This window comes from Somniosus microcephalus, unplaced genomic scaffold (assembly GCF_052327205.1).
Source record: "Somniosus microcephalus isolate GS21.2 unplaced genomic scaffold, FLI_Smic_1.0 unresolved_chr3, whole genome shotgun sequence".
NCBI classification, from domain to species: Eukaryota; Metazoa; Chordata; class Chondrichthyes; order Squaliformes; family Somniosidae; genus Somniosus; species Somniosus microcephalus.
In genome coordinates, this window is record NW_028225181.1 from 72,594,301 (window position 1) to 72,621,987 (window position 27,687).

At 48.5% G+C, this 27,687-nt stretch overlaps 2 protein-coding genes across 2 annotated transcripts in view; one reads left to right on the forward strand and one right to left on the reverse strand.

Moving 5' to 3' along the window:
• Positions 1 to 27,687, reverse strand: part of LOC147091988 (uncharacterized) — a 72,871-nt gene that overhangs the window by 21,311 nt on the left and 23,873 nt on the right. The window lies entirely within an intron of this gene.
• On the forward strand, positions 64 to 15,873 carry LOC147091989 (uncharacterized). The gene is made up of 2 exons (XM_085976465.1): positions 64 to 77; positions 12,903 to 15,873. The coding sequence occupies exons 1-2, from the start codon at positions 64 to 66 to the stop codon at positions 13,957 to 13,959; spliced, it is 1,071 nt and encodes a 356-aa protein (XP_085832591.1). The 3' UTR covers positions 13,960 to 15,873.

Sequence of the window (27,687 nt, forward strand, 5' to 3'; positions counted from 1 at the left end):
CCTCGTCCACACACAGAACACGTGTACGGTTTCTCCCCGCTGTGAATGGTGCTTTTTGCTTCCATGTTCAGAGGCCGGTGAGATTCAGATCCGGCGAGTCGAGTGACTGTCAGATCTTGAAGTGATGTTTGGTTTGAGCTTACCATCTGTAAATCCTCCCCTTCCATTGCCCTGTAAAATTAACATAAAACAGGGAGCGTGAGAGACAACCCACAGGAAAACAAAGGGAGGTTGTGAAATTCAGCTCAATGAATCTGGTCAATTGTGGGGCCGGCACTAGAAAAAAGTGACCATGAAAGCTGCCGGATTGTCATAAAAACCCAACTGGTTCACTGATGTCCTTCGGGAAGGGAATCCGCCACCTGGTCTGGGCCTACACACAACTCTGGCCTCTATGGGAGGAGAGAGAGAGAGAGAGAGAGAGAGAGAGAGGGAGAGGTGGGAGTGGGAAGGGGAGGGGGCGAAGGAAAGGAACTTTATACATCTGCAACTCGACCAGAACTTTGATAGAACCTCCAAAACCCGCAACCTCCACCACCTAGAAGGACAAGGGCAGCTGTTGTATGGGAGCACCATCACATCCAAGTTCCCCTCCAAGTCACACATCATCCTGACTCAGATATATTCATCGTTGCTGGGTCATAATCCTGGAACTCCTTACCGAACAACATTGTGGGAATACCTTCACCACACGGACTGCAGTAGTTCAAGAAGGCGACTCACCACCCCCTTCTCAACGGGAAACTGGGGATTGGCAATATTTGCTGCTCTTGCAAACGACGCCCACATCCAAAGAATGAATTAAAACAAATCTGTAGATGTAAACTGGATTAAAAGCCTGTACAGAAATACTTGTTCCTAAAAGAATACGCTTTTACATTGTACGGACAGTGTCTGTGTAACAACCTAATCTCCCCTAGAATCCACCTCCCTGGACAGTCTCACATTGGAAATTGTTGGGTCCTCCTGGGGTCAGAAGTACTGGGGGTTAAACCCAGCAGCTTCTCCTCCATCTCCACTCCAGCTCAAACTGAAACAGAAACATATAAACATAGAAACACAGAAGATAGGAGCAGGAGTAGGCTATTCGGCCCCTCAAGCCTGCTCCGCCATTCAATGCGATTATGGCTGATCATCCAAATTCAGTACCCGGTCCCTGCTTTCTCCCCATATCCCTTGATCCCTTTAGATTTAAGAAATATATCCGATTCCTTCTTGAATATATATTTAATGTATTGGCCTCTGCTGCCTTCTGTGGTAGAGAATTCCACAGGTTCACCACTCTCTGGGTGAAGAAATTCCTCCTAATTTCTGTCCTAAATGGCTTACCCCATATCCTTAGACTGCGACCCCTGGTTCTGGACTCCCCGACCATTGGGAACATCCTTCCTGCATCTAGTCTGTCCAGTCCTGTCAGAATTTTATCAGTTTCAATGAGATCCACTCTCATTCTTGTAAACTCCAGCGAGTACAAGCCCAATCGTCCCAATCTCTCCTCATACGTCATTCCTGCCATCCCAGGTATCAGCCTGGTGAATCTTCGTTGAACTCTTTCCACGGCAAGAACATCCTTCCTCAGATAAGGCGACCAAAACTGCACACAATACTCAAGCTGTGGTCTCACCAAGGCCCTGTACAACTGCAGCAAGACATCCTTGTTCCTGTACTCAAACCCTCTCGCTACGAAGGCCAACATACCATTTGCCTTCTTAACCGCCTGCTGCACCTGCATGCTTACCTTCAGCGACTGGTGCACAAGGACACCCAGGTCTCATTGCACTTCCCCTTCTCCCAATCTATTGCCATTCAGATAATAATCTGCGTTCCTGTTTTTGCCACCAATGTGGATAACCTCACATTTATCCACGTTATACTGCATCTGCCATGCTTCTGCCCAATCACCCAACCTGTCCAAATCATCCTGTAGTTTCTCGGCATCCTCCTCACAGCACACACGCCCACCCAGCTTTGTGTCGTCTGCAAATTTGGAGATATTACATCTAGTTCCCTTGTCTAGATCATTAATACAGGTAGACTATCCTTTATCCGAACTTCCGAAAACCTAAAACCTCTAAAAACCGAAAGTTTTTCGTTCAGCGTAAGTCGTGCGCACGACCCCGACCCCCGCCGCCGACCCCCACCCCCGACCCCCCCGCCGACCCCGACCCCCGCGCCGACCCCCACCCCCGACAAATTTCCCAGTCTTATAAAATACCTTCTGAAATCCCAAATTTTCCAAAAACCGAAACACGGCTGGTCCCGAGGTTTTTGGATAAAGGATAGTCTACCTGTATATATTGTGAATAGCTGGGGTCCAAGGACCAATCCCTGCGGTACCCCACTAGTCACTGCCTGCCACTCGGAAAAAGACCCATTTATTCCAACTCTTTGCTTTCTGTCTGCCAACCAGTTCTCTATCCAAGTCAATACCTTGCCCCCAATCCCAGGTGCCTTAACTTTACACACTAATCTCTTATGCGGGACCTTATCGAAAGCCTTCTGAAAGTCCAAATACACAACATCCACTGGTTCTCCCTTATCTATTTTATATACTAGTTACATCCTCAACAATGAAGCAACAAAAAGACCTACACAGGCAGCCAGGGACCTACCTTCAGCCTGTAATAAAACTCTTCCCCACAGCCGCTGACTAATGGCGGCCGCAGCACCCACAATTCCCCGCGCCCCAGAAACCGCTCTATGCAACGCGCCGATTTCCCCGCTGAGAGTGCGCATGCTCCCCAGGGCCGCGGGCCATTCTGGGAGCCTGGCTCCTGTCCTTTGTCCAGAGTCGGGCTCGGTGGAAACAGCTGAAGAAACCGGGAAGCGGCGGCTCGGATGGGAGAGGCGCTGCACCCTGGGTTTCCTGGTGCCGGGGCCCTGGCCGCCCATCCGCCGGGCCCAGCCGCTCTGATTCTGATTGAGTTTTTGATGAGGTAACAGAGAGGGTTGATGAGGGCAATGTGGTTAACGTGGTGTACATGGATTTCCAAAAGGCGTTCGACAAGTGCCACATTATAGACTTGCCAGCAAAGTTGAAGCCCATAGAATAAAAGGGACAGTGGCAGCATGGATACGAAATTGGCAAAGTGACAGGAAACAGAGAGTAGTGGTGAACGGTTGTTTTTCGGACTGGAGGAAGGTATACAGTGGTGTTCCCCAGGGGTCGGTACTGGGACCACTGCTTTTCTTGATATATATTAATGACTTAGACTTGGGTGTACAGGGCACAATTTCAAAATTTGCAGATGACACAAAACTTGGAAGTATAGTGACCAGTGAGGAGGATAGTGATAGACTTCAAGAAGACATAGACAGGCTGGTGGAATGGGCGGACACATGGCAGATGAAATTTAACGCAGAAAAGTGCGAAGTGATACATTTTGGTAGGAAGAACCAAGTGAGGCAATATAAACTAAAGGGTACAATTCTAAAATGTGTGCATGAACAGAGAGACCTGGGGGTATGTGTGCACAAATCGTTGAAGGTGGCAGGGCAGGTTGAGAAAGTGGTTAAAAAAGCATACGGGATCCTGGGCTTAATAAATAGAGGCATAGAGTCCAAAAGCAAGGAGGTTATGATGAACCTTTATAAAACACTGGTTCGGCCTCAACTGGAGTATTGTGTCCAATTCTGGGCCCCGCACTTTATGAAGGATGTGAAGGCCTCAGAGAGGGTGCAGAAAAGATTTACAAGAATGGTTCCAGGTATGAGGGACTTCAGTTAGGTGGATAGACTGGAGAAGCTGGGGTGGTTCTCCTTAGAGCAGAGAGGTTGAGAGGAGATTTGATGGAGGTGTTCAAAATCACGAGGGGTCAGGAGAGAGTAGAGAGAGAGAAACTGTTCCCATTGGCGGAAGGGTTGAGAACCAGAGGACACAGATTTAAGGTGATTGGCAGAAGAACCAAAGGCGACATGAGGAAAAACTTTTTTACGCAGCGAGTGGTTAGGATCTGGAATGCACTGCCTGAAAGGGTGGTGGAGGCAGATTCAATCACAGCTTTCAAAAGGGAATTGGATAAGTGCCTGAAGTAAAGAAATTTGCAGGGTTACGGGGAAAGGGCGGGGAGTGGGACTAGCTGAAGTGGTCTTGCAGAGAGCTGGCACGGACTCGACAGGCTGAATGGCCTCCTTCTGTGCTGTAACCATTCTATGATTCTATAAAATATTAGAAAGTTTGTTCCACAGAAGCACAGGGTTTATCTGCTTTTATTGATGAATTTAAAAAGTCTCCATTAAAACCTGAGCCAGTGTGTTGTGGGCCAAAGAGCCTTGTGTCCAATGAGAGAAATAAAGGCCCACAGCCTCCCCATGCCCCAGGCCCTGAACAAGGGACTGGAGAAACTCGCTGCCCTGCGGATCAGACAATCAGCCGGCGCTAGTCCCGCCCCTCGAGCTCCCCGATTGGTTGGAGGACCCGCCGCCGGCTCGCTCCTCCAGCCCCGCCCCGCTCGCTCCCGATTGGCCGGAAGCTCCCTTCAATCAGGCCGCGAGCCCAGGTCATGTGTCCCCGAGGAGATCACGTGCTCCGTCCAACTGCCGCCGCTCGGTCCGGGGCCTTGCCGACTCAGGTTTTTCTATTTCTCTTTATTCTCTCCCGATCCACCCCCCCACCCCACCCCGCGCAATTCTCCACCCAATCGGAGCGGAGAAAACTCACTTTGCGTCACCGATCGCGACTCTGGAACCGACACCAAGGCCTTTCCCCGGAATGGCCCGCGCCGACTCCGTCCGGCAGGATCCGAGTGCGCAGGCGCAGCCCCGTGTGGGTGAGGGGGGTTGGTGTCCTCTGGGCATGCGTGGTTGTTGCCCTTCATGACCGGGAGGGGTCGCTGTGCCGGACTCGGCCCAAACCGCCGCCCCGTGTGCGCATGCATGGATGCTCGGCTGTCAATCAGCCAGAAGAGGGCGCTGGTGAGACCAATGACGTAAGAAAGACTTGCATTTCTATAGCGCCTTTCACCACCACTGGACGTCCCAAAGCGCTTTACAGCCAATGAGGTAGAATCACTGTTGTAATGTAGGAAACGCAACAGCCAATTAGCGCACAGCAAGCTCCCACAAACAGCAATCTGATAATGACCAGATAATGTGTTTTTTGTTATGTTGATTGAGGGATAAACACGTTGGCTAGGACACCAGGGATAACTCCCCTGCTCTTATTCAAATAGTGCCATAGGATCGTTGACGTCCACCTGAGAGCGCAGATGGGGCCTCGGTTTAACGTCTCCTCCAAAAAACAGCACCTCCAACAGTGCCGCACTCCCTCAGTACTGTATTGGAGTGTCAGCCTAGATTTTTGTGCTCAAGTATCTGGAGTGGGACTTGAACCCACAACTTTCTGACTCAGAGGCGGGAGTGCTACCCACTGAACCACTGGCTAACACTAAAGAACAAGCAGTTCTGACGAAAGGTCATCGACCTGAAACGTTAACTCTGTTTCTCTCTCCACAGACGCTGCCTGACCTGCTGAGTATTTCCAGCATTTTCTGTTTTTGTTAAAGAAACGAGGGAGTGATTGCTGACAGGAAGAATGTTGGGTCGTCCTGCGCATGCGCACCTCCCTGATGGCTGAGGTGAAACACCGACTCGCCCCCACCTGAGCCGCTCACATGTACCAGATGTTGTGGCTTCGTAAGCGCGCCCGATGTTCCAACCACGGGGGTTTGTGCGCTGAGCATGCGCATCGTGGACCGATCGGGACGGGTGATTGTAGAGCAGGAGGGAGAGCGTGTGGGCCATGAGCACATGCGCAGGACTCAGAGTCAACAGAGCGCTTTCTGCAGCGCCGGGGGGCTTGTGGGTATTACAGCCGCCATTACTGCTGATCCTTTCAACCAACCTGTGCAGCAGCTGGGGCCTGAAAATCAGCTTCACTGCCCCTAGGTTCGGAAAGGGGAAAATTAAACAACGGTTTGCCTCTGATCCTTTTCTGAACTCGATTTACAGGGTTATAGAAGTGGAGCAGTTACAGATGGGAAGCTCAGACGAAACATCACGTCAAAATCTGACAGAGTCGCTCGATTCATCAGGACCTGAATATCATCGGCCTTTGCACATGGAAGGAGAAAGCAGCGATGACAAACCGCACGTGTTCAGTGTGTAGACACGGATTCAGCCAATCGCCTGACCTGGTGAGACACGTGCACCGTCACACCGGGGAGAAACCGGGTAAAGGTGGGGACGGTGGGAAGGGAGTCAGTTCCCTGTCTGCATTGGAAGTTCAACGGCGCAGTCACACCAGGGACAGTCCATTCACCTGCTCAGTGTGTGGAAAGGGATTTGTTTGTTCATCACACCAGCGAGTTCACACTGGGGAGAGACCATTTCAATGTCCTGACTGTGGGAAGAGCTTTAAAAGCCCCGGGGAACTGAAGCGACACCAGCTTGTTCACACCGATGAGAGGCCGTTTACATGTTCTGACTGTGGGAAGAGCTTTAAAAGCCCCGGGGATCTGAAGGGACACCAGTGCCTCCACACTGTGGAGAGGCCATTCACCTGCTCCGTGTGTGGGAAGGGATTCTTGCAGTCCTCCACCCTGCTGACACATCAGCTTGTTCACACTGATGAAATTCCATTTAAATGTTCTCACTGTGGGAAGAGCTTTAAAATCAGGTAGTCAGGGAAACATTACATCAAAGAACTACCTGACTACCTGTTTGGACACCATTCACACCTTTGACTGCTGTGATTATCTCTCTGCCGAGGTGCGATAAATGGCAGTTGGAAAGGTTACCTGTAAACATCTGACATGATTCTCTGACTATATAAGCTGTGTCTTTATGCATTTCTCCACTTCACCTGAAGAAGGAGCAGCACTCCGAAAGCTTGTGATTTCAAATAAAGCTGTTGGACTATAACCTGGTGTTGTGTGACTTCTTACATTTGTCCAATTATATAGGACCTTGGTGAGACCACACCTGGAGTACTGTGTACAATTTTGGTCTCCTTACCTAAGGAAGGATATACTTGCCATAGAGGGAGTGCAACGAATGTTCACGAGATTGATTCCTGGGATGGCGGGACTGTCGTATGAGAAGAGATTGAGTAAACTAGGCCTGTATTCTCTTGAATTCAGAAGAATGAGAGGGGATCTCATTGAAACATACAAAATTATTACAGGGCTTGATAGGGTGGATGCTGGGAGAATGTTTCCCTTGGCTGGGGAGTGTAGAACCAGGGGCCACAGCCTCAGGATAAAGGGTAGGCCATTCAGGACTGAGATTAGAAGAAATTGGGTATATTCAAAACAGAAGTCGATAGATTTCTGACTAGTAAGGGCATCAAGGGATATGGCGATAGGGCCGGTGAATAGAATTGAGGCAGATCAACCATGATCTCACTGAATGGCGGAGCAGGTTCGAATGGCCGACTCCTGCTCCTATTTCTTATGTTCTTAAACCTTTATAAATCACTGGGTTCGTCCCCAGCTGGAGTATTGTGTTCAATTCTGGGCCCCGCACTTTATGAAGGATGTCAAGGCCTTGGAGAGGGTGCAGAGGAGATTTACCAGAATAGTTCCAGGAATGAGGGACTTCAGTTATGTGGAAAGACTGGGGAAGCTGGGATTGTTATCCTTAGAGCAGAGAAGGTTAAGGGGAGATTTAATAGAGGCGTTCAAAATCATGAAGGGTTTTGATAGAGTAAATAAAGAGAAACTGTTTCCAGCGGCAGGAGGGTCGGTAACCAGAGGACACAGATTTAAGATAATCGGTAAAAGAACCAGAGGGGTGATGAGGAGAACGTTTTTTACGCAGCGAGTTGTTGTGATCTGGAATGCGCTGCCTGAAAGGGCGGTGGAAGCAGATTCAATAGTAACTTTCAAAAGAGAATTGGATCGATACTTTAAGGGGAAAAATTTGCAGGGATATGAGGGGAGTGAGAATAATTGGAGAGCTCTTTCAAAGACTCCAAGGGTTAAGTTATGAGGAGAGATTACACAAACTAGGGTTGTATTCCCTAGAATTTAGAAGGTTAAGGGGCGATCTGATGGAAGTTTTCAAGATATTGAGGGGAAATAGAGAGGGGCGATAGAGAGAAACTATTTCTGCTGGTTGGGGATTCTAGGACTAGGGGGTATAGTCTAAAAATTAGAGCCAGACCTTTCAGGAGTGAAATTAGGAAACACTTCTACACACAAAGGGTGGTAGAGGTTTCGAACTCTCTTCCGCAAACGGCAATTGATGCTAGATCAATCGTTCATTTTAAATCGGAGACTGATAGATTTTTGTTAACCAAAGGTGTTAAGGGATATGGGCCAAAGGCGGGTATATGGAGTGAGGCTGCAGACCAGCCATGATCTCATTGAATGGCAGAGCAGGCTCGAGGGACTGAATTTCTTCACCCAGAGAGTGGTGAACCTGTGGAATTCTCTACCACAGAAGGCAGTGCAGGCCATTTCATTAAATATATTCAAAAAGGAGTTAGATATATTTCTTAAGGCTAAAGGGATCAAGGGATATGGGGAGAAGGCAGGGACCGGGTACTGAATTTGGATGATCAGCCATGACCTCATTGAATGGTGGAGCAGGCTCGAGGGGCCGAATGGCCGACTCCTGCTCCTATCTTCTATGTTTCTTAAATAGACTTTGCTTGCTTTGCTGACTCGGCAAACCTCATTTGCTTTGCTGTTTTGGCTGACTAAATAAAAGTTTTTTTTTGGCTGCATGCAGGTATTTAATTGAATTAGTTCAGGCTTGCTGTCAGCCCTGGTCCCGCCCCTTCGTGCACCTCATTGGCTGACACCGCTGTCAATCGACACCACGAGGGGGAAGGGAGGGTGATTGACAGGGGACGATTGAGAGAAGCGCCTGCCCGCGCTGTGATTGGTGCAGGGGAAGGCAAGTGGGCGTGTCCGGCCCACGTGGGGGAGTCAAAGGCTGGCTGGAGCGCATGCGCAGCCCGCCTCGCACCGTTGGGAAGATTTTCAAAAAAAAAATTTCCGAAACAAATTGAAAACACTCATTAATTCCCCGAACCCTCCTCCCCTCGAAAGTGCGATTATTATTATTTTTGTTTTTCCTCAGTTGTGTGGGGTGCCTTTTTTTTACCTTGCGGTGGCGGCGCCGATCCAACCGACCCCTTGGCGTTGCGTGCTGGCGTCAGCGCGTAATCGGAGGGGATTGATTGACGTGAGGCGCCCACCAATCAGGAGCGCGGAAAGCGCTGGGAGGACCGGGCGGGCTGACGGTCCTCCAACCAATGGCGGCGCGGGAGGGGGGCGGGACCTCGGTGGGCTGCGTGCGCCGATCCAACCGACCCTTGGGCGTTGCGTGCTGGCGTCAGCTCGTAAGCGGAGGGGTGGTGTGATTGACGCGAGGTGCCCGCCAATCAGGAGCGCGGACAACGCTGGGAGGACCGGGCGGGCGACGGTCCTCCAGCCAATGGCGGCGCGGGAGCTCGGTGAGCTGCAGGCCGCTTCCTGCTTTCATTGTCTGCAGGAGCTGCGAAAGGGGAGGAGGAGGAGAAAAAAAAACAATCTTGTGAGTGTTTATTCCTTTATTGCAAGGCTGTTCATCAATTGCATTGATTTAAAAATAAGTGAACCTTTTCTCTTTTCGACTTTTATCCAGAACAAAGAGCCCTGGTGCTGTGAACATTTTGGTGGGCAGCCACTTTTAAAGTGACAAAGACCAGCATTCTTCTTCTTCCTCCTCTCTCTCTTGTGAGTATTTGTAGAGGGTGGGGGGTGAGTCAAAGGGGACTGCGGCCCCTTTTCAACAAAAAAAAATTGCTTGGCCATTTAAAGGGGAATGGGTGCCCCCCCAGATATTTAAAGGGGCAGTGCCTCTCTCTTTCTGCATCATGTAAGAGCAGGGAGGTACTGCTTGAACTTTACAAAAACACCAGTTAGGCCACCGCGTGCAGTTCTGGTCGTCCCCATTGCAGGAAAGATGTGACTGCTCGAGACGGGAGATTTACGAGGATGTTGCCAGGACTAGAGAATTTCAGCTACAAGGAAAGATTGAATACATAAAAACACAGAAGATAACCTACATCTGAGGGTACTTAAGGAAGTGGCCCTAGAAATAGTAGAGGCATGGCTGGTCATCTTCCAAAATTCGATAGACTCTGGAACAGTACCCATGGATTGGAGGGTAGCTAATGTTACCCCACTGTTCAAAAAAGGTGGTAGAGAGAAAACGGGGAATTACAGACCGGTAAACCTGACATCGGTCGTGGGGAAAATGCTAGAGTCCATTATATAAGATGTAATAGCAGAGCACTTGGAAAACAGTGACCGGATCGGACAAAGTCAACATGGATTTACAAAAGGTAAATCGTGCTTGACTAATCTACTGGAATTTTTTGAGGATGTAACTGGTGAAATAGATAAGGGAGAACCAGTGGATGTGGTGTATTTGGACTTTCAGAAGGCTTTCGATAAGGTCCCACATAAGAGATTAGCATGTAAAATTAAGGCACATGGGATTGGGGGAAAGGTATTGACTTGGATAGAGAACTGGTTGGCAGACAGAAAGCAAAGAGTTGGAATAAACGGCTCTTTTTCCGAGTGGCAGGCAGTGATGAGTGGGGTACCACAGGGATCGGTCCTTGGACCCCAGCTATTCACAATATATATTAATGATCTGGACGAGGAAACTAGATGTAATATCTCCAAGTTTGCAGATGACACAAAGCTGGGTGGGCGTGTGTGCTGTGAGGAGGATGCCGAGAAACTCCAGTATGATTTGGACAGGTTGGGTGATTGGGCAGAAGCATGGCAGATGCAATATAACGTGGATAAATGCGAGGTTATCCACTTTGGGGTCAAAAACAGGAAGGCAGATTATTATCTGAATGGCAATAGATTGGGAGAAGGGGAAGTGCAATGAGACCAGGGTGTCCTTGTGCACCAATCGCTGAAGGTAAGCATGCAGGTGCAGCAGGCGGTTAAGAAGGCAAATGGTATGTTGGCTTTCGTAGTGAGAGGGTTTGAGTACAGGAACAAGGATGTCTTGCTGCAGTTGTACAGGGCCTTGGTGAGACGTCACCTTGAGTATTGTGTGCAGTTTTGGTCGCCTTATCTGAGGAAGGATGTTCTTGCCATGGAAGGAGTGCAGCGAAGATTCACCAGGCTGATACCTGGGATGGCAGGAATCACGTATGAGGAGAGATTGGGTCGATTGGGCTTGTACTTGCTGGAGTTTAGAAGAATGAGAGGGGATCTCATTGAAACTTATAAAATTCTAACAGGACTACACAGACTACATGCAGGAAGGATGTTCCCGATGGTCGGGGAGTCCAGAACCAGGGGTCATAGTCTAAGGATAAGGGGTAAGCCATTTAGGACAGAGATGAGGAGGAATTTCTTCACCCAGAGAGTGGTGAAACTGTGGAATTCTCTACCACAGAAGGCAGTAGAGGCCAATTCATTAAATATATTCAAGAAGGAGTTGGATATATTTCTTAAGGCTAAAGGGATCAAGGGATATGGGGAGAAGGCAGGGACAGGGTGCTGAGTTTGGATGATCAGCCATGATCTCGTTGAATGGCGGAGCAGGCTCGAGGGGCCGAATGGCCTACTCCTGCTCCTATCTTCTATGTTTCCATGTGTCCCCAGGTATTTAAAGGGGCAGTGCCTCTCTCTGTATCATGTAAGAGCAGGGACTGCTTGAACTGTACAAAATCACCAGTTAGGCCACCGCGTTCAGTTCTGGTCGTCCCCATTGCAGGAAAGATGTGACTGCTCGAGACGGGAGATTTAGGAGGATGTTGCCAGGACTAGAGAATTTCAGCTGCAAGGAAAGATTGAATACATAGAAACATAGAAGATAGGAGCAGGAGTCGGCCCTGTATAACTGTAGTAAGACATCCTTGCTCCTGTACTCAAATCCTCTTGCAATGAAGGCCAACATACCATTTGCCTTCCTAACTGCTTGCTGTACCTGCATGTTTGCTTTCAGTGACTGGTGTACAAGGACACCCAGGTCCCTCTGTACATCAACATTTCCCAATCTATCACCATTTAAATAATACTCTGCCTTTCTGTTTTTCCTACTGAAGTGGATAACTTCACATTTATCCACGTTCTACTGCATCTGCTATGTATTTGCCCACTCACTCAACTTGTCTAAATCGCCTGGAAGCCTCTTTGCATCCTCCTCACAACTCACAAACCCACCTAGTTTCGTGTCATCAGCGAACTTGGAAATATTACATTTGGTTCCCTCATCCAAATCATTGATATATATTGTGAATAGCTGGGGCCCAAGCACTGATCCCTGCGGTACCCCACTAGTCACCGCCTGCCACCCTGAAAAAGACCCATTTATTCCTACTCTCTGTTTCCTGTCTGTCAACCAATTTTCAATCCATGCCAGTATAGTACCCGCAATCTCATTGCCTTAATTTTGCACACTAACCTCTTTTTACGTGGGACTTTATCAAAGGCCTTTTGAAAATCCAAATACACCACATCCACCGGTTCTCCATTATCTAGTCTACCAGTTACATCCTCAAAAGGCTCCAGTAGGTTTGTCAAACACGATTTCCCTTTCATAAATCCGTGCTGACTTTGTCTGATCCCGTTGATATTTTCTAAGTGTCCTGTTATCACATTCTTTATAATACTCTTTAGCATTTTCCCTACTACTGATGGTAGGCTAACCAACTTGTGCAGCAGCTGGGGCCTGAAAATCAGCTTCACTGCCCCTGGGCTGGAAAAGGGGGACATGAGGCAACATTCTCCCTCTTACCCCTTTCTACACTCCTTTTGCAGGGTTTTAGAAGTGGAGCATTTACAGACAGGAAGCTCAGACCAAACATCACGTCAGGGTCTGACAGAGTCGCTCGATTCATCAGGACCTGAGTATCATCGGCCATTGCACATGGAAGGAGAGAGCAGCGATCGCAGTGCAGACAAACCACACACATGTTCCGTGTGTAGACTCTGATTCAGCCAATCGCCTGACCTGGCGAGACACGTGCACCGTCACACCGGGGAGAAACCGGGTAAAGGTGGGGATGGTGGGAATGGATTCAGTTCCCCGTCAACGTCAGAAGTTCATCCGCACAGTCACCCTGGGGACAGTCCGTTCACCTGCTCCGTGTTTGGGAAGGAATACACTCGCACATCCCACCTGCTGAGACACCAGCTTGTCCACACTGATGAGAGACTGTTTCAATGTTCTGACTGTGGGAAGAGGTTTAAAAGCTCCATGAATCTGATGACACACCAGCGGTCCCACACTGGAGAGAGACTGTTCATCTGCTCTGTGTGTGGGAAGGGTTTCACTGTGTCATCCAACCTGCTGCAATGTGAGCAAGTTCACACTGGAGAGAGGCCTTTCTCCTGCTGTGAGTGTGGGAAACATTCCACTCAGTCATCCATCCTGCAGACACAGCACCGAGTTCACACTTGGGCGAGGCCGTTTAAATGTTCTGACTGTGGGAAGAGCTTTAAATACCCCGGGGACCTGAAGCAACACCAGCTTGCTCACACTGATGAGAGGCCGTTTAAATGTTCCGACTGTGGGGAGAGCTTTAAAAGCTCAGGGAATCTGACCAGACACCAACGAGTTCACACTGATGAGAGAGCGTTTAAATGTTCCAACTGTGGGAAGAGTTTTAAATGCTCCGGGTCTCTGACCAGACACCAGCGAGTTCACACTGATGAGAGACCCTTTAAATGTTCTGACTGTGGGAAGAGCTTTAAAAGCCCTGGGGTTCTGACCACACACCAGCGAGTTCACACTGGGAAGAGACCGTTCACCTGCTCCGTGTGTGGAAACGGATTCACTGATCCATCCAAACTGCTGAGACACCAGCTTGTTCACACTGATGAGAGAGCATTTCAATGTTCTGACTGTGGGAAGAGCTTTAAATGCTCTGGGCATCTGAAGCAACACCAGCGAGTTCACACTGATGAGAGAGCGTTTACATGTTCTGACTGTGGCAAGAGCTTTAAAAGCTCTGGGGATCTGCTGAGACACCAGCGAGTTCACACTGTTCTGTAGCGCAGGGCCCTGCAGACAGCTGGGTGACATGAACATGGAATGGATGAATGTTTTATAAATTCCTGTACTATTGTTTAATCTTTCAAGCTGTTGTGCTGATGATTCCCTTGATTTGACTGTTCATGTTATTTTTTCCCTTATCACAGGCAATTGCCTATTAAAAGTCAACCATGTGCCCCCTTTTTAAAGGGGCACAACCAATAAAACCTGTAACATAACAAAAAAAAGTTTAAAGGGAACTTAACAAATGAAATTAAAATTCTATTTTTGGTGGTGATGATGCACGCCAGTCCCTCCGGTACCCACCGGTTGTGGAAGGCCTCGAGCGCGCCAGTGGACTGTTCATGTTATCACATAGAATAGGTCGACAAGTAAAGGCACAACGTCTGGGTGTGAATCTAATAATAACCTCACGGACCGTATAGGTGTGATACCCAGACGGGCTTGTGGTTATGGTCTGGTCACAGATGGACTAAATCCCCTTTACTCACCTCTACAACAGGTGATGGAGATTCACAATCTGCACAGGGTGGGGAAGGAACCTCGGAACCGGACGAGGCCATTCAGCCCCTCGAGCCTATTCCGCCATTCAATCAGATCACGGCTAATCCGTATCTCACTCCATCTACCCGCCTTGGTTCCATAAGCCTCACCACCCATAACCAACAAATTTTATCATTCTCCATTTGATATTTTCAGTTGACCCCCAGCCTCAACAGCTTTTTGTGGGAGTGTGATCCAGATTTCCACTACCCTGTGTGTGAAGAAGTGCTTCTTGACATCACCCCTGAAGGGCTTAGCTCTAATTTGAAGGTTGTGCCCCCTTGTTCTGGACTCCCCACAGCTCCACCAGAGGAATTAGTTTCTCTCGACCCTATCAACTCCTTTAGTCATCTTAAACACCTCATTAGATCACCCCTTAATCTCCTATACTCGAGGGAATACCAGCCCAGTCTGTGCAACCTGTCCTCATAACTTAACCCTTTCAGCTCCGGTATCATTCTGGTGAATCTGTGCTGCGTCCCTCCAAGGCCAGTATATCCTTCCTGAGGTGTGGGGCCCAGAACGGAACAGGAGGGCAACAGAAAATGCTGGAAATACTCAGCAGGCCAGGCAGCATCCGTGGAGAGAGAAACAGAGTTAACGTTTCAGGTCTGAGACCCTTCATCAGAACTGGAAAAAGCTGGAGATGTAACAGATATTAAGCAGGTGCAGAGACGGGTGGGGGGGGGTTAGGAGGGGAGGAAGGAATTGAAAGAACATCCTGTACTTTTGTAAGAGGCAGGAAAGATAAAATGTTGCAAATGGGAGTGGCAAAAATCATACTGCATGAAAAATGGGGGCAGGGATAATTACCTGAAATTGTTAAACTCGATGTTGAGTCCGGCAGGCTGTAAAGTGCCCAATCGAAAGATGAGGTGCTGTTCCTCGAGCTTACGTTGAGCTTCATTGGAACAATGTAATAGGCCGAGGACAGAGAGATCAGAGCGGGAGTGAAGCGGTGAATTAAAGTGACAGGCGACCGGAAGCTCAGGGTCACCCTTACAGACTAAACGGAGGTGTTCCGCAAAGCGGTCGCCCAATCTGCGTTTGGTCTCCGCAATGTAGAGGAGACCGCATCGTGAGCAGCGAATACAGTATATTAAATTGCAAGAAGTACAAGTAAATCGCTGTTTCACCTGGAAGGGGTGTTTGGGGCACTGGACAGTGGGAATGGAGGAGGTAAAAGGGCATGTGTTGCATCTCCTGCGCTTGCATGGGAAGGTGCCAGATGAAGAAGGGCTGTTGGGGGTGATTGAGGAGTTGACCAGTATGTCGCGGAGGGAGCGGTCCCTTCGGAATGCTGAAAGGGGAGGTGAGGGGAAGATGTGTTTGGTGGCGGGATCACGTTGGAGGTGGCGGAAATGGCGGAGGATGATCCGTTGAATGTGGTGGCTGGTGGGGTGAAAGGTGAGGACAAGGGGAACCCTATCGTGTTTCTGGGAGGGAGGGGAAGGGGTGAGAGCAGAAGTGCGGGAAATAGAACGGACACTGTCAATGGCCGAGTCAACCACAGTGGAGGGGAATCCTCGGTTGAGGAAAAAGGAAGACATGTCATAAGCACTGGTATGGAAGGTGGCATCGTCAGAACAGACGTGGCGGAGACGGAGAAGCTGATTTTCAGGTCCCAGTTGCTGCACAGGTTGGTTGAAAGAATCAACAGTAATGGTGGCTGCAATACCCACAAGCCCCCACGCTCCAGAAAGCAGTCTGGCTGCCGTGCTGCGTTGTGGTTGACACTGCGCATGCGCCCCATGGCCCCGCCCCCTCCTGCTCCACAGGCGCCCGGCCCGCACCGCGCGTGCTCAGCACACACCCTGTGCCCCTGTCAATCATCCTCCCCCGCGCCTGCGCGCTGGGCCCCTGAGCTCCAGGCTGCGGTGCGGGGCTTTCTTTGTAAAGTCGGTGTTGGTGAAAAGCCGCAATCAGTGAGGGAAAGTGAGTTTTCCCCCAGATCCGATTGAGATCAGAGGAGGGTAGAGAATAAAGGGGAATCCAAACCTGAGAGTCTGCTGATCCGGGCCCCGAGCAGAGCGCGCTCCAGGGACACGTGACCCGGGCCCAGGGCCTGATTGACGGGAGCTTCCGGCCAATAGGAGGCGAGCGGGGCGGGGCGGGGCTGGAGGAGCGAGCCGGCGGCGGGTCCTCCAACCAATCGGGGAGCCTGAGGGGCGGGACTTGCGCCGGCTGATTGGGGCAGAGGAGGCTGACAGGAGATTTCATTTAAATTAATTTAATTTCCCGCCTGCTCCAACCGCCCACCCTGCAACGTCACGACGTTGCCAGCGTGCACTGACTGACACTGAGCTCTCCACCAATGAGTGAGGGGAGGCTGAGGCTGGAGGACCGACTGAGGGGCTTTGGTCCTCCAACCAATCACGGTGAAGGAGGAGGCAGGACCTGGAACCGGCTCATTGGACGGATTGGCCCGCAGCCATTTTGTAAAGGGGCCTGGTCAGGATCTGTGAGCCTGGGAAAGTTTATTTTTAATGTTCCTTTCACATTTTACAGCTCAAACTAATTTTGTTTTGCATAAGCTTTTAAAAAAGCAGTTCGTTTTTAAATTGATGAAGCAGAAACAAAAACCCTCTGGAGCAAACACTTGTGAGTAAAAATACTTTTTCTCCCTGAATTAATTTTTAAAATATTAATTTCCAGCATTTGTAATTATTAATTTCAAGCACTTTAAGAGAAATATGGTGTGGGGGGTTCTCTTAAAGGGACAGGCACTCTTTTTCTATGTGATTTTCATTAAAGGGACTGCATCCCCGTGGATGACTGATTTTAAAGGGACAGCGTCTCCCTTTCTATATAATGTGTATATGTAAGAGACTGACATTTAAAGTAGGGCATATCCCCTGCTTCCGTGCGTGCTTGGCGAGAAATCAGGTGCTGTTCGCACTCGCTCACTCCCAATTTTCTGCCAAGGGACAGAAAGCAGAGAGTAGTGGTGAACGGTTTCTTTTCAGACTGGAGGGAGGTAAACAGTGATGTTCCCCAGGGATCGGTATTAGGACCAATGTTCCCTTTATTTTTTTTGAGGTGCGTGGCCCCTTTAACGGGCTGCACAGCCCATTCAAATTTCCGTGCATGCGCGTTTTTTCCATTTATAGGGCGGTGAGCCGGCTGCGCGGGACCTCCAGACCGCTGCATGGCCGCGCAACTTAACGTGAACATTGATTCGGACCACTGCTTTTTTTGATATATAGCAGTGACCTGGACTTAATACTGGGCATAATTTCAAAGTTTGCAGAGGACACAAAACTCTTAAATGTAGCAAACAATGAGGATAGTAACAGAAATAACAACAGAAAATGCTGGAAATACGCAGCAGGCCAGGCAGCATCCGTGAAGCGAGAAACAGAGTTGTGCAATTATATGAGGATAGTAACAGACTTCAGGAGAATGTAGCCAGACTGGTGAAATGGGCAGAAACGTGGCAGATTAAATTTAATGTAGAGAAGTGTGAAGTGATTCATTTTGGTAGGAAGAATGAGGAGAGGCAATATAAACTAAATGGTCCAGTTTTAAAGAGGGTGCAGGAACAGAGAGGCCTCGGGGGGTATGTACACAAATCTTAGAAGGTGGCAGGACAAGTTGAGAAGGCTGTTAAAAAGCAAACAGGATCCTTGACTTTATTAATAGAGGAATAGAGTACAAAAGCAAGGAAGTTATGCTAAGCCTTTATAAAACACTGGCTAGGCTTCCGCTGGGCACCACACTTTAGGAAGGATGTCAAGGCCTTAGAGAGGGTGCAGAAGAAATTTTCGAGAATGGGACCAGGGATGAGGGACTTGAGTTACATGGAGAGACGGGAGAAGCTGGGGTTGTTCTTCTTGGAGCAGAGAAGATTAAGAGGAGATACCGTACTGTATCATTCTATGATGCTATTCTACACAGACACACACACACATACAGTCAGACAGACACACAGACACAGATACTCACTAAAATACAGACAACACACACATTTTTTCTGCATGAACTTTTATTATTAATTTCAAAGACTTTAAGAAAAAGGTGGGAGCGGTGGGCAGAGGGCTCTTAAAGGGACAGGGACTCTACTTTTCAATGTGATTTTCATTAAAGGGACCGGGACTCTCCTTGCCTGTGGAGGACCAATTTTAAAAGGACAGCGTCTCGAAATCGGGTGCTGTCTGCGTGTGCACCACCTCCTCCCAATTTCTTGCCAAGCGATCCCTGCGGGCACCACACCACTCTAGGAGTGGCTCCTAGAATCATACAGCACAGAAGGAGGCCAGTCAGCCCATCGTGCCTGTGTCAGCTCTTTGAAAGAGCTATAAATGTAATAGTCACTGATAAATCCAGGAGGGAATTCAGGAGAAACTGTTTTACCCAGAGAATGGTGAGAATGTGGAACTTGCTACCACAGGGAATAGTTGAGGTGAACAGCATAGATGGATTTATGGGGAAACCACATGAGGGAGAAAGGAGTGGGAGGAGATGTTGATCGGGTTAATTGAAGTAGAGTGGGTGTGGAGCATAAACACTGGCATGGACCAGTTGGGCCGAATGGCCTGTTTCTGTGCTGTACATTCTATGTAACACTATGAACAGTCAATCGAAGGGAATCATCAGCACAACAGTCTTAAAGATTAAACAGCAGTACAAGAATTTATAAAACATTCATCCATTCCACGTTCATGTCACCCCAGCTGTCTACAGAGCCCTGACGCTATAGAACAATGTGAACTCGCTGGTGTCTCTTCAGGTCCTTCGCCATTTAAAGCTCTTACCACAGTCAGAACATTTACATGGTCTCTCATCAGTGTGAGCTCACTGGTGTGTCAGCAGGTGGGATGACCGAGTGAATCCCTTCCCACACACGGAGCAGGTGAACGGGCTCTCCCCGGTGTGAACTCGCTGGTGTCTGTTCAGATTCCTGGAGCTTTTAAAGCTCTTCCCACAGACAGAACATGTAAACGGTCTCTCATCAGTGTGAACTCGCTGGTGTCCCTTCAGATCCCAGAGCTTTTAAAGCTCTTCCCACAATCAGAACATTTAAATGGTCTCTCCCCAGTGTGATATCGCTGGTGTCTCACCAGGCTTGATGACTGAGTGAATCGCTTCCCACACAGTGCAGGTGAATGGTCTCTCCCCAGTATGAACTCGCTGGTGTGTCAGTAAGTGGGATGACTGAGTGAATCCCTTCCCACGCACAGAGCAGGTGAATGGCCTCTTTTCTGCTCTCTCCAGCTGGTGTCCCTTCAGCTCCTGGGACCTTTTAAAGCTTTCCCCACAGTCGGAATGTTTCACCGGCCTCTCCCCAGTGTGAACTCGCTGGTGTGCCAGCAGATTCGAGGGCCGAGTGAATCCCGTCCCACACACTGAGCAGGTGAACAGAATCTCTCCTGCTCTCTCCAGCTGGTGTCTCTTCAGATCCTGGGACCTTTTAAAGCTCTTCCCACAGTCAGAACATTTAATGTGAACAAGCTGGTGTCTCAGGAGGGTGGCAGAATGAGAAAATCGCTTCAAAAACACGGAGCAGGTCAATGGTCTCTCATTGGCGTGGATAAGCTGGTGTCTCAGCAGCACGGAGGGTGCAATTAATCCCTGCCCACACACGGAGCGGGATAAAGGTCTCTCTCTAGTGTGATCTTGCTGGCATGCCATCTGTAGTATATGTACTTTGCAGAATGAACTATATTCTGCAGCCTCTGTATACTGCAGTACCAGTAGTGACCACCCCTGTATATAAGCCTGTGTAGTAACTTTGCATAGTAGTTCCAGTTTTGTCTCCACTCAGTAAACACCTGTTGTAACCAGCTCCTGCAGTCCGTGTCTCAATTACACACGGACATAATACTGGTGACGAGCAGATCCGAACTTACCTACAGTCTGCACCACCTCATGGGGATCCATCCCTGAAGCGAAGTTGTCAGAGGTCGAGGCCAGAAGGAAGAAGGAATGAAAGAAAAAAAACAAACAAACAGAAGAAACGAGCATCGACCGTGGGCAACCGCCTCTGATTCATTGGATTTGAAGATTGCAGGAGAGGCTGTCGAGAGCGGGGCTTGGTTATCCTGTCTATGGTGTTCCAGCTAATCGGGCTGGTGGCAGGTAGTACACTGATCCTTCCTGGGCTGTGGCAGACTAGAGCTCAATCGGCTGGCTTTTCAACGGGGCTGAGCAGCGTTGTCGGGAAGAGGAAAGAGAGCGAGAGGGTGGAGCACACAGGGCGCGGCCGGTGCTATGAAGCCGGGCAGCGTACAGACCCGAGAAGAGGGAGGAAAGTGTCCTGTAGGGTTTGCTATGACGACGGGAAAATAAAAGAAATTAGAAGCGCAGAAAGCCGCGAGGAGCTGCAGTTTGCCACGGGGACCGTGGAGAGCGGTGTTAGCAGCAGCGCAGGGGGAAGTGCGCGAAGACCATAGGGCATCGCCATCAAGGCATAAAAATGCCAGCAACAGCGCTAGCAGCAGCGGAGAAGACAGAAAGCGCGGGAGGCGCCATCTTAATCCAGCGGGGAAGAAGGCAAAGCGCGGGAGGCGCCATTTTGTTAAATCGGGGAAGAAGGCAAAGTGTGGGAGGCGCCATCTTAGATTTCCAAGATGCCAAAGACTGGCAATATCACTGCCTTCGATAATGCAATAGAAGACTGGACCACGTATGTGGAAAGAGTCGAAGTATATTGCAAGGCAAACAAAGTAGCCGATGAGAAAAAGGCATCGGTACTCCTAAACTTAATGGGTGCAAGAACGTACGGCCTATTGCGGAACCTGATCACTCCAGCCAAGCCGATGGCGAAGAGTTTTAACTAAATTGTTGATATCCTACAGGAACACCTAAATCCTACACTGCTGCTGATAGCAGAAAGATTTAAATTCCACAGGCGAAATCAGCATAAAGATGAGAGCAATGCTGATTACCTTACGGAACTACGCAAGCTATCAAAGCACTGCCAGTTCGGAGCAGGACTGACAGACACTCTACGGAACAAATTTGTCTGTGGACTCCTGAGTGAAGGAACCCAGAAGAGGTTACTCTCAGAGAAAGAGCTGATGCTGGATAAGGCTTTCAGCTTGGCAGTATCGTACGAAGCAGCAGCAAGGGGAGCTGCGGAAATACAGCAAAAGCCACAGGAATACGGCACCCATGAAATGACATGGGGATTTGAAAAATGTTATCACTGCGGCAGAACAACCCATGACCAGAAGGACTGCTGGTCCAAGGACAAAATATGCAGGCAATGTGGGAAGATGGGACACATTGCATGAGTTTGCAGCTCTGGAAAGAAGACTAACGACAACAAAAAGGCTACTAAGGAACAGTACAGGAAAGTACAAAAGATGACGGACAGTAGTTCCGAAGACCAGAAGAGCGATAGTGAATCCGGGAACAAGAGACTAAGCTGTCTCAAACTTCACAACGTAATCGCGAAAGAGGATCACCGAACCATTTGGGTCACCCTCACGATAGCAGGGTCCCAAGTCAAAATGGAATTGGATACAGGATCAGCCCTGACCGCCATGAATTGACGAGACTACGAGCGGCTATTCTCACACATACCCTTGAAAGAGACATCCATTGTCTTGAAGACGTATACGGGGCAGAAAGTATACCCCAGAGGGAAAATAAGGGTGCCTGTCGAATACAACAGCAAAGAAATACAGAAATTGTATCTGTACATACTGCAAGATGGTGGACCACTGTTATTGGGACGTGAATGGATCAGAAAGATAAGTTTAGACTGGCACTCCATTCAGGCACTGACTGTGGCTGGTAAAAAGGATGACGACGTCACACCTGGACGATTGTCAAAAATCTTAGCTAACGCTAAAGAGGTATTTCATCAAGAACTGGGAACTCTTAAAGGTGTAACCGCCTCGATAAAAATAGAAGAGAATGCAATCCCCAAGTTTTTCAAAGCAAGACCGGCACCATATGCAATTCGCCCAGCTGTCGAGGCAGAGCTGGAGAATCTGGAGAATGCAGGCGTGTTATCTAAGGTAGACTGGAGCGAGTGGGTGACACCCATCATTCCTGTCATGAAAAAAACGTTAAACAATAAGTCTGAGGAGCCAAGGAAGGTTCGCATCTGTGGGGACTTCAAGGTGATGGTGAACCCAGTCCTTCACACAGTATCCTCTTCCGAGGATAGAAGATATTTTCACCTCACTATCTGGAGGGAAGCGTTTTACAAAAATTGACCTAGCACAAGCATATTTGCAGATGGAGGTTGAAGAATCCTCTAGGAAGTATCTCACGATAAACACTCACAAAGGTCTTTACCAGTATAATCGACTGGTATTCGGAGTAGCATCAGCTCTGGCGATATGGCAAAGAGCGATGGAACAAGTCCTGCAAGGGATTCCGGGGACCCAGTGTTACTTGGACGACATCCTAGTGACAGGTGAAAATGACAGTGAACACCTTGCCAACCTAGAGCAGGTGCTCACTGGACTAAGAGAACACGGGCTATGAGCCAATCGCCCTAAGTGCGAGTTTTTTAAGAAACAGATATCGTATTGTGGCCACGTGATTGACGAAGAGGGGTTACATAAGTCCCCTGACAAAATTGAAGCGGTAGATAAGGCTCCAGCGCCTGAAAATGTGTTGCAACTGAGGTCATTCCTAGGATTGGTGAATTACTACCATAAGTTTTTGCCGAATTTGTCCACAATTCTGCACCCACTGAATGCCCTACTACAAACTGGAGTAGCTTGGAAATGGAGCAATGAATGTAAGCGGGCCTTTCAGAAGAGTAAAGACCTAATCACTTCAAGAGAAGTATTGGCTCACTACAACCCATCACTACCGATAAGACTGGCGTGTGATGTGTCTCCCTACGGCATTGGAGCGGTACTGTCACATAAACTCCTTGATGGTTCAGAGAGGCCGATAGCTTTTGCGTCACGCTCGTTAACTTCAGCTGAGCGTAACTATGCCCAGATTGACAGAGAGGCCCTCAGCCTGGTGTGGGGGGTGAAGAAGTTCAATCACTACCTGCACGGTCAGAAATTTACTCTACTAACTGATCATCAACCTCTTGTCTCCATTTTCAACCCTCAGAAGGGCGTCCCAATAATGACAGCACAACGGCTACAGAGGTGGTCCCTTTTCCTAGGGGCACACCAATATGACATCGAGTACAAAGGAACTAAACAGCATGGGAATGCTGATGGATTGTCGCACCTACCGTTGCCGATGGTGGAAGAAGCACCTGCAGTGAATCCTGTGGAGATATTCCACTCGACCATAGTCGAATGTCTACCTGTGATGAATGCAAACATAGAAAAGGAAACACGAAATGACCCGACACTCTCCAGGGTCTATGATTTAACGGTGAAGGGATGGCCAGCACATGGCGAACCACTGTTGCCAGCATTCTCGCTGAGAAGAGAACAGCTGTCAGTGTGCAGAGGAACCTTGATGTATGGATCCAGAGTAGTAATTCCAACCAAATTGAAGGATAGAGTGCTCAATGAGCTTCATGAGGGTCATCTGGGAGGGGTGAAAATGAAGAACTTAGCCAGAGCATTTGTGTGGTGGCCGGGAATCGATAGAGAAATCGAAGAGATGACCAAGAGCTGTACAGGATGCCAGAAGGTCCAAAACGCCCCACCACAAGCCCCTCTACATCCATGGGAGTGGCCCTCATCTCCATGGCAAAGGGTGCACGTTGATTTTGCTGGTCCACTTATGGACTCTATGTTTTTAATTGCGGTGGATGCACATTCAAAGTGGCCAGAGGTAATAAAAATGTCCTCAACCGCCACAGAAAAAACTATCACAATCTTACGAACCATATTCGCCAGAAATGGGCTGCCTGAACAGATTTGCTCCGACAATGGACCACAGTTTGTGTCTGAAGAGTTCCAGAGGTTCTTATAGAACAATGGTGTTAAGCATTACACATCCGCCCCATATCATCCAGCCACCAATGGATTGGCTGAGAGGTTCGTTCAAACATTCAAGAAGGCTATCAAGGCAATGTGTAATGAAGACATACCCCTACAACACAAGGTGGATAACTTCTTGTTTGCCTACCGGAATGCGACACATGCGGTTACCAATCAAACTCCAGCCATGATGTTCTTCAATCGAAGACTATGATGCCGCTTGGATTTGGTTAAGCCAAACATCAGAAGAGATGTGGAGAACAGGCAGTTTCAGAATATGAATGAAAGGCCGACCAGGAGTTTTAAGATAGGTCAACCAGTTTTGGCCCGGGACTACCGCACAGAGAAATGGCAGCCAGGAACGATCTGCACACGGCAAGGACCTCTAATGTATACCGTGGACGTTGGAGAGAGCATTGTAAGACGCCATGCTGACCAGATTCTAGAGTCACTGGAAAACGTCAAATCCACACCACGATCCGATACACCTGGTGATGAAACCGAAGTACCAATTGCAACTACCTCAGAATCGGTTATATTGGAAGCAGACGAACCAAACAACGACGTTGATTCCGAATCAACTTTGCCAGAAGAACCTGATACCCCAAAAAGGCGTTATCCGGACAGAATCAGGAAGCCTCCTCAAAGACTGAACTTATAATTGCTTAACTTCAGCTAATGTATCTAGCAACTGTAATTGTAAATATGTTGTTTAATTATTAATCGAATGTTATGTACTGTTTAGCTAAAAGGGGAGGAATTGTAGTGTATGTACTTTGCAGAAGGAACTATATTCTGCAGCCCCTGTATACTGCAGTACCAGTAGTGACCATCCCTGTATATAAGCCTGTGAAGTAACTTTGCATAGTAGTTCCAGTTTTGTCTCCACTCAGTAAACACCTGTTGTAACCAGCTCCTGCAGTCCGTGTCTCAATTACACACGGACATAATACCATCGGAGCAGATGACTGAGTAAATCCCTTCCCACACATGGGGCCAGTGAATGTTCTCTCCCCAGTGTGTAGACACTGGTGTCACTTCAGGTACTTGTAGATTTTGAAGCTCTTCCCACACCCAGAACATTTAAAAGGTCTCTCATCAGTGTGAACTCTCTGGTGTATCAGCAGATTGGAGGAGCAATTGAATCAGATCCTGATAAATCGAGCAACTCTGTTTGATCTTGACGTGATGTTTGGTCTGAGCTTCCTGTCTGTAAATGCTCCACTTCTAAAACCCTGTAAAAGGAGTTTAGAAAGGGGTAAGAAGGAGAATGTTGCCTCATGTCCCCCTTTCCCAGCCCAGGGGCAGTGAAGCTGATTTTCAGGCCCCAGCTGCTGCACAGGTTACATACGAATTAGGAGCAGGAGTCGGCCTCTTGACTCCTCGAGCCTGCTCCACCATTCAATAAGATCATGGCTGATCTGATTACTCCACTTTCCTGGCCTATCCCCGATAACCTTTCACCTACTATTCAAAAAAGGTGTTAGAGAGAAAACAGGGAATTATAGCCTGACATCAGTAGTGGGGAAAATGCTAGAGTCCATTATAAAAGATGTAATAGCAGAGCACTTGGAAAACAGTGACAGGATCAGACAAAGTCAACATGGATTTACATAAGGTAAATCGTGCTTGACTAATCAACTGGAATTTTTTGAGGATGTAACTGGTAGAATAGATAAGGGAGAACCAGTGGATGTGGTGTATTTGGACTTTCAGAAGGCTTTCGATAAGGTCCCACATAAGAGGTTAGCGTGTAAAGTTAAAACACATGGGATTGGGGGCAAGGTACTGACTTGGATAGAGAACTGGTTGGCAGACAGGAAGCAAAGAGTTGGAATAAATGGGTCTTTTTCTGAGTGGCAGGCAGTGACTCGTGGGGTACCGCAGGAATCAAGCTATTCACAATATATATTAATGATCTAGACAAGGGGACTAGATGTAATATCTCCAAGTTTGCAGATGACACAAAGCTGGGTGGGCATGTGTGCTGTGAGGAGGATGCAGAGAAACTCCAGTACGATGTGGACAGGTTGGGTGATTGGGCAGATGCATGGCAAATGCAGTATAATGTGCATAAATGTGAGGTTATCCACTTTGGTGGCAAAAACAGGAAGGCAGATTATCTGAATGGCAATACATTGGGAGATGGGGAAGTGCAACGAGACCTGGGTGCCCTTGTGCACCAGTTGCTGAAGGTAAGCATGCAGGTGCAGCAGGCAGTTTAGAAGGCAAATAGTACGTTGGCCTTCGTAGCGAGAGGTTTCGAGAACAAGGATGTCTTGCTGCAGTTGTACATGGCCTTGGTGAGACCACACCTTGAGTATTGTGTGCCGTTTTGGTCACCTTATCTGAGGAAGGATGTTCTTGCCATGGAGGGAGTGCAGTGAAGATTTACCAGACTGATACCTGGGATGGCAGAAATGACGTATGAGGAGAGATTGGGTCGACTGGGCTTATACTCGCTGGAGTTTAGAAGAATGAGAGGGGATCTCATTGAAACTTATAAAATTCTAACAGGACTAGACAGACTAGATGCAGGGAGGATGTTCCCGATGTCGGGGGAGTCCAGAACCAGGGATCACAGTCTAAGGATAAGTGGTAAGCTATTTAGGACAGAGATGAGGAGGAATTTCTTCACCCAGAGCGTGGTGAACCTGTGGAATTCTCTACCACAGAAGGCAGTGGAGGCCAATTCATTAAATATATTCAAGAAGGAGTTAGATATATTTCTTAAGGCTAAAGGGATCAACGGATATGGGGAGAAGGCAGGGACAGGATACTGAATTTGGATTGTTGCACTTCCCCTTCTCCCAATCTATTGCCGTTCAGATAATAATCTGCCTTCCTGTTTTTGCCACCTTAGTGGATAACCTCGCATTTATCCACATTATACTGCATCTGCCATGCTTCTGCCCAATCATCCAACCTGTCCAACTCATAGAAACATAGAAAAATAGAAGATAGGAGCAGGAGTAGGCCATTCGGCCCCTCGAGCCTGCTCCGCCATTCAGTGAGATCATGACTGATCAAACAAATTCAGTACCCTGTCCCTGCCTTCTCCCCATGCCCCTTGATCCCTTTAGCCTTAAGAAATATATCCAACTCCTTCTTGAATATATTTAACGAACTGTCCTCCACCGCCCTCTGTGGCAGAGAATTCCACAGGTTCACCACTCTCTGGGTGAAGAAATTCCTCCTCATTTCAGTCCTAAATGGCTTACCCCTTATCCTTAGACTATGACCCCTGGTTCTGGACTCCCCAGCCATCGGAAACATCCTTCCTGCATCTAGTCTGTCCAGGCCTGACAGAATTTTATAGCTTTCG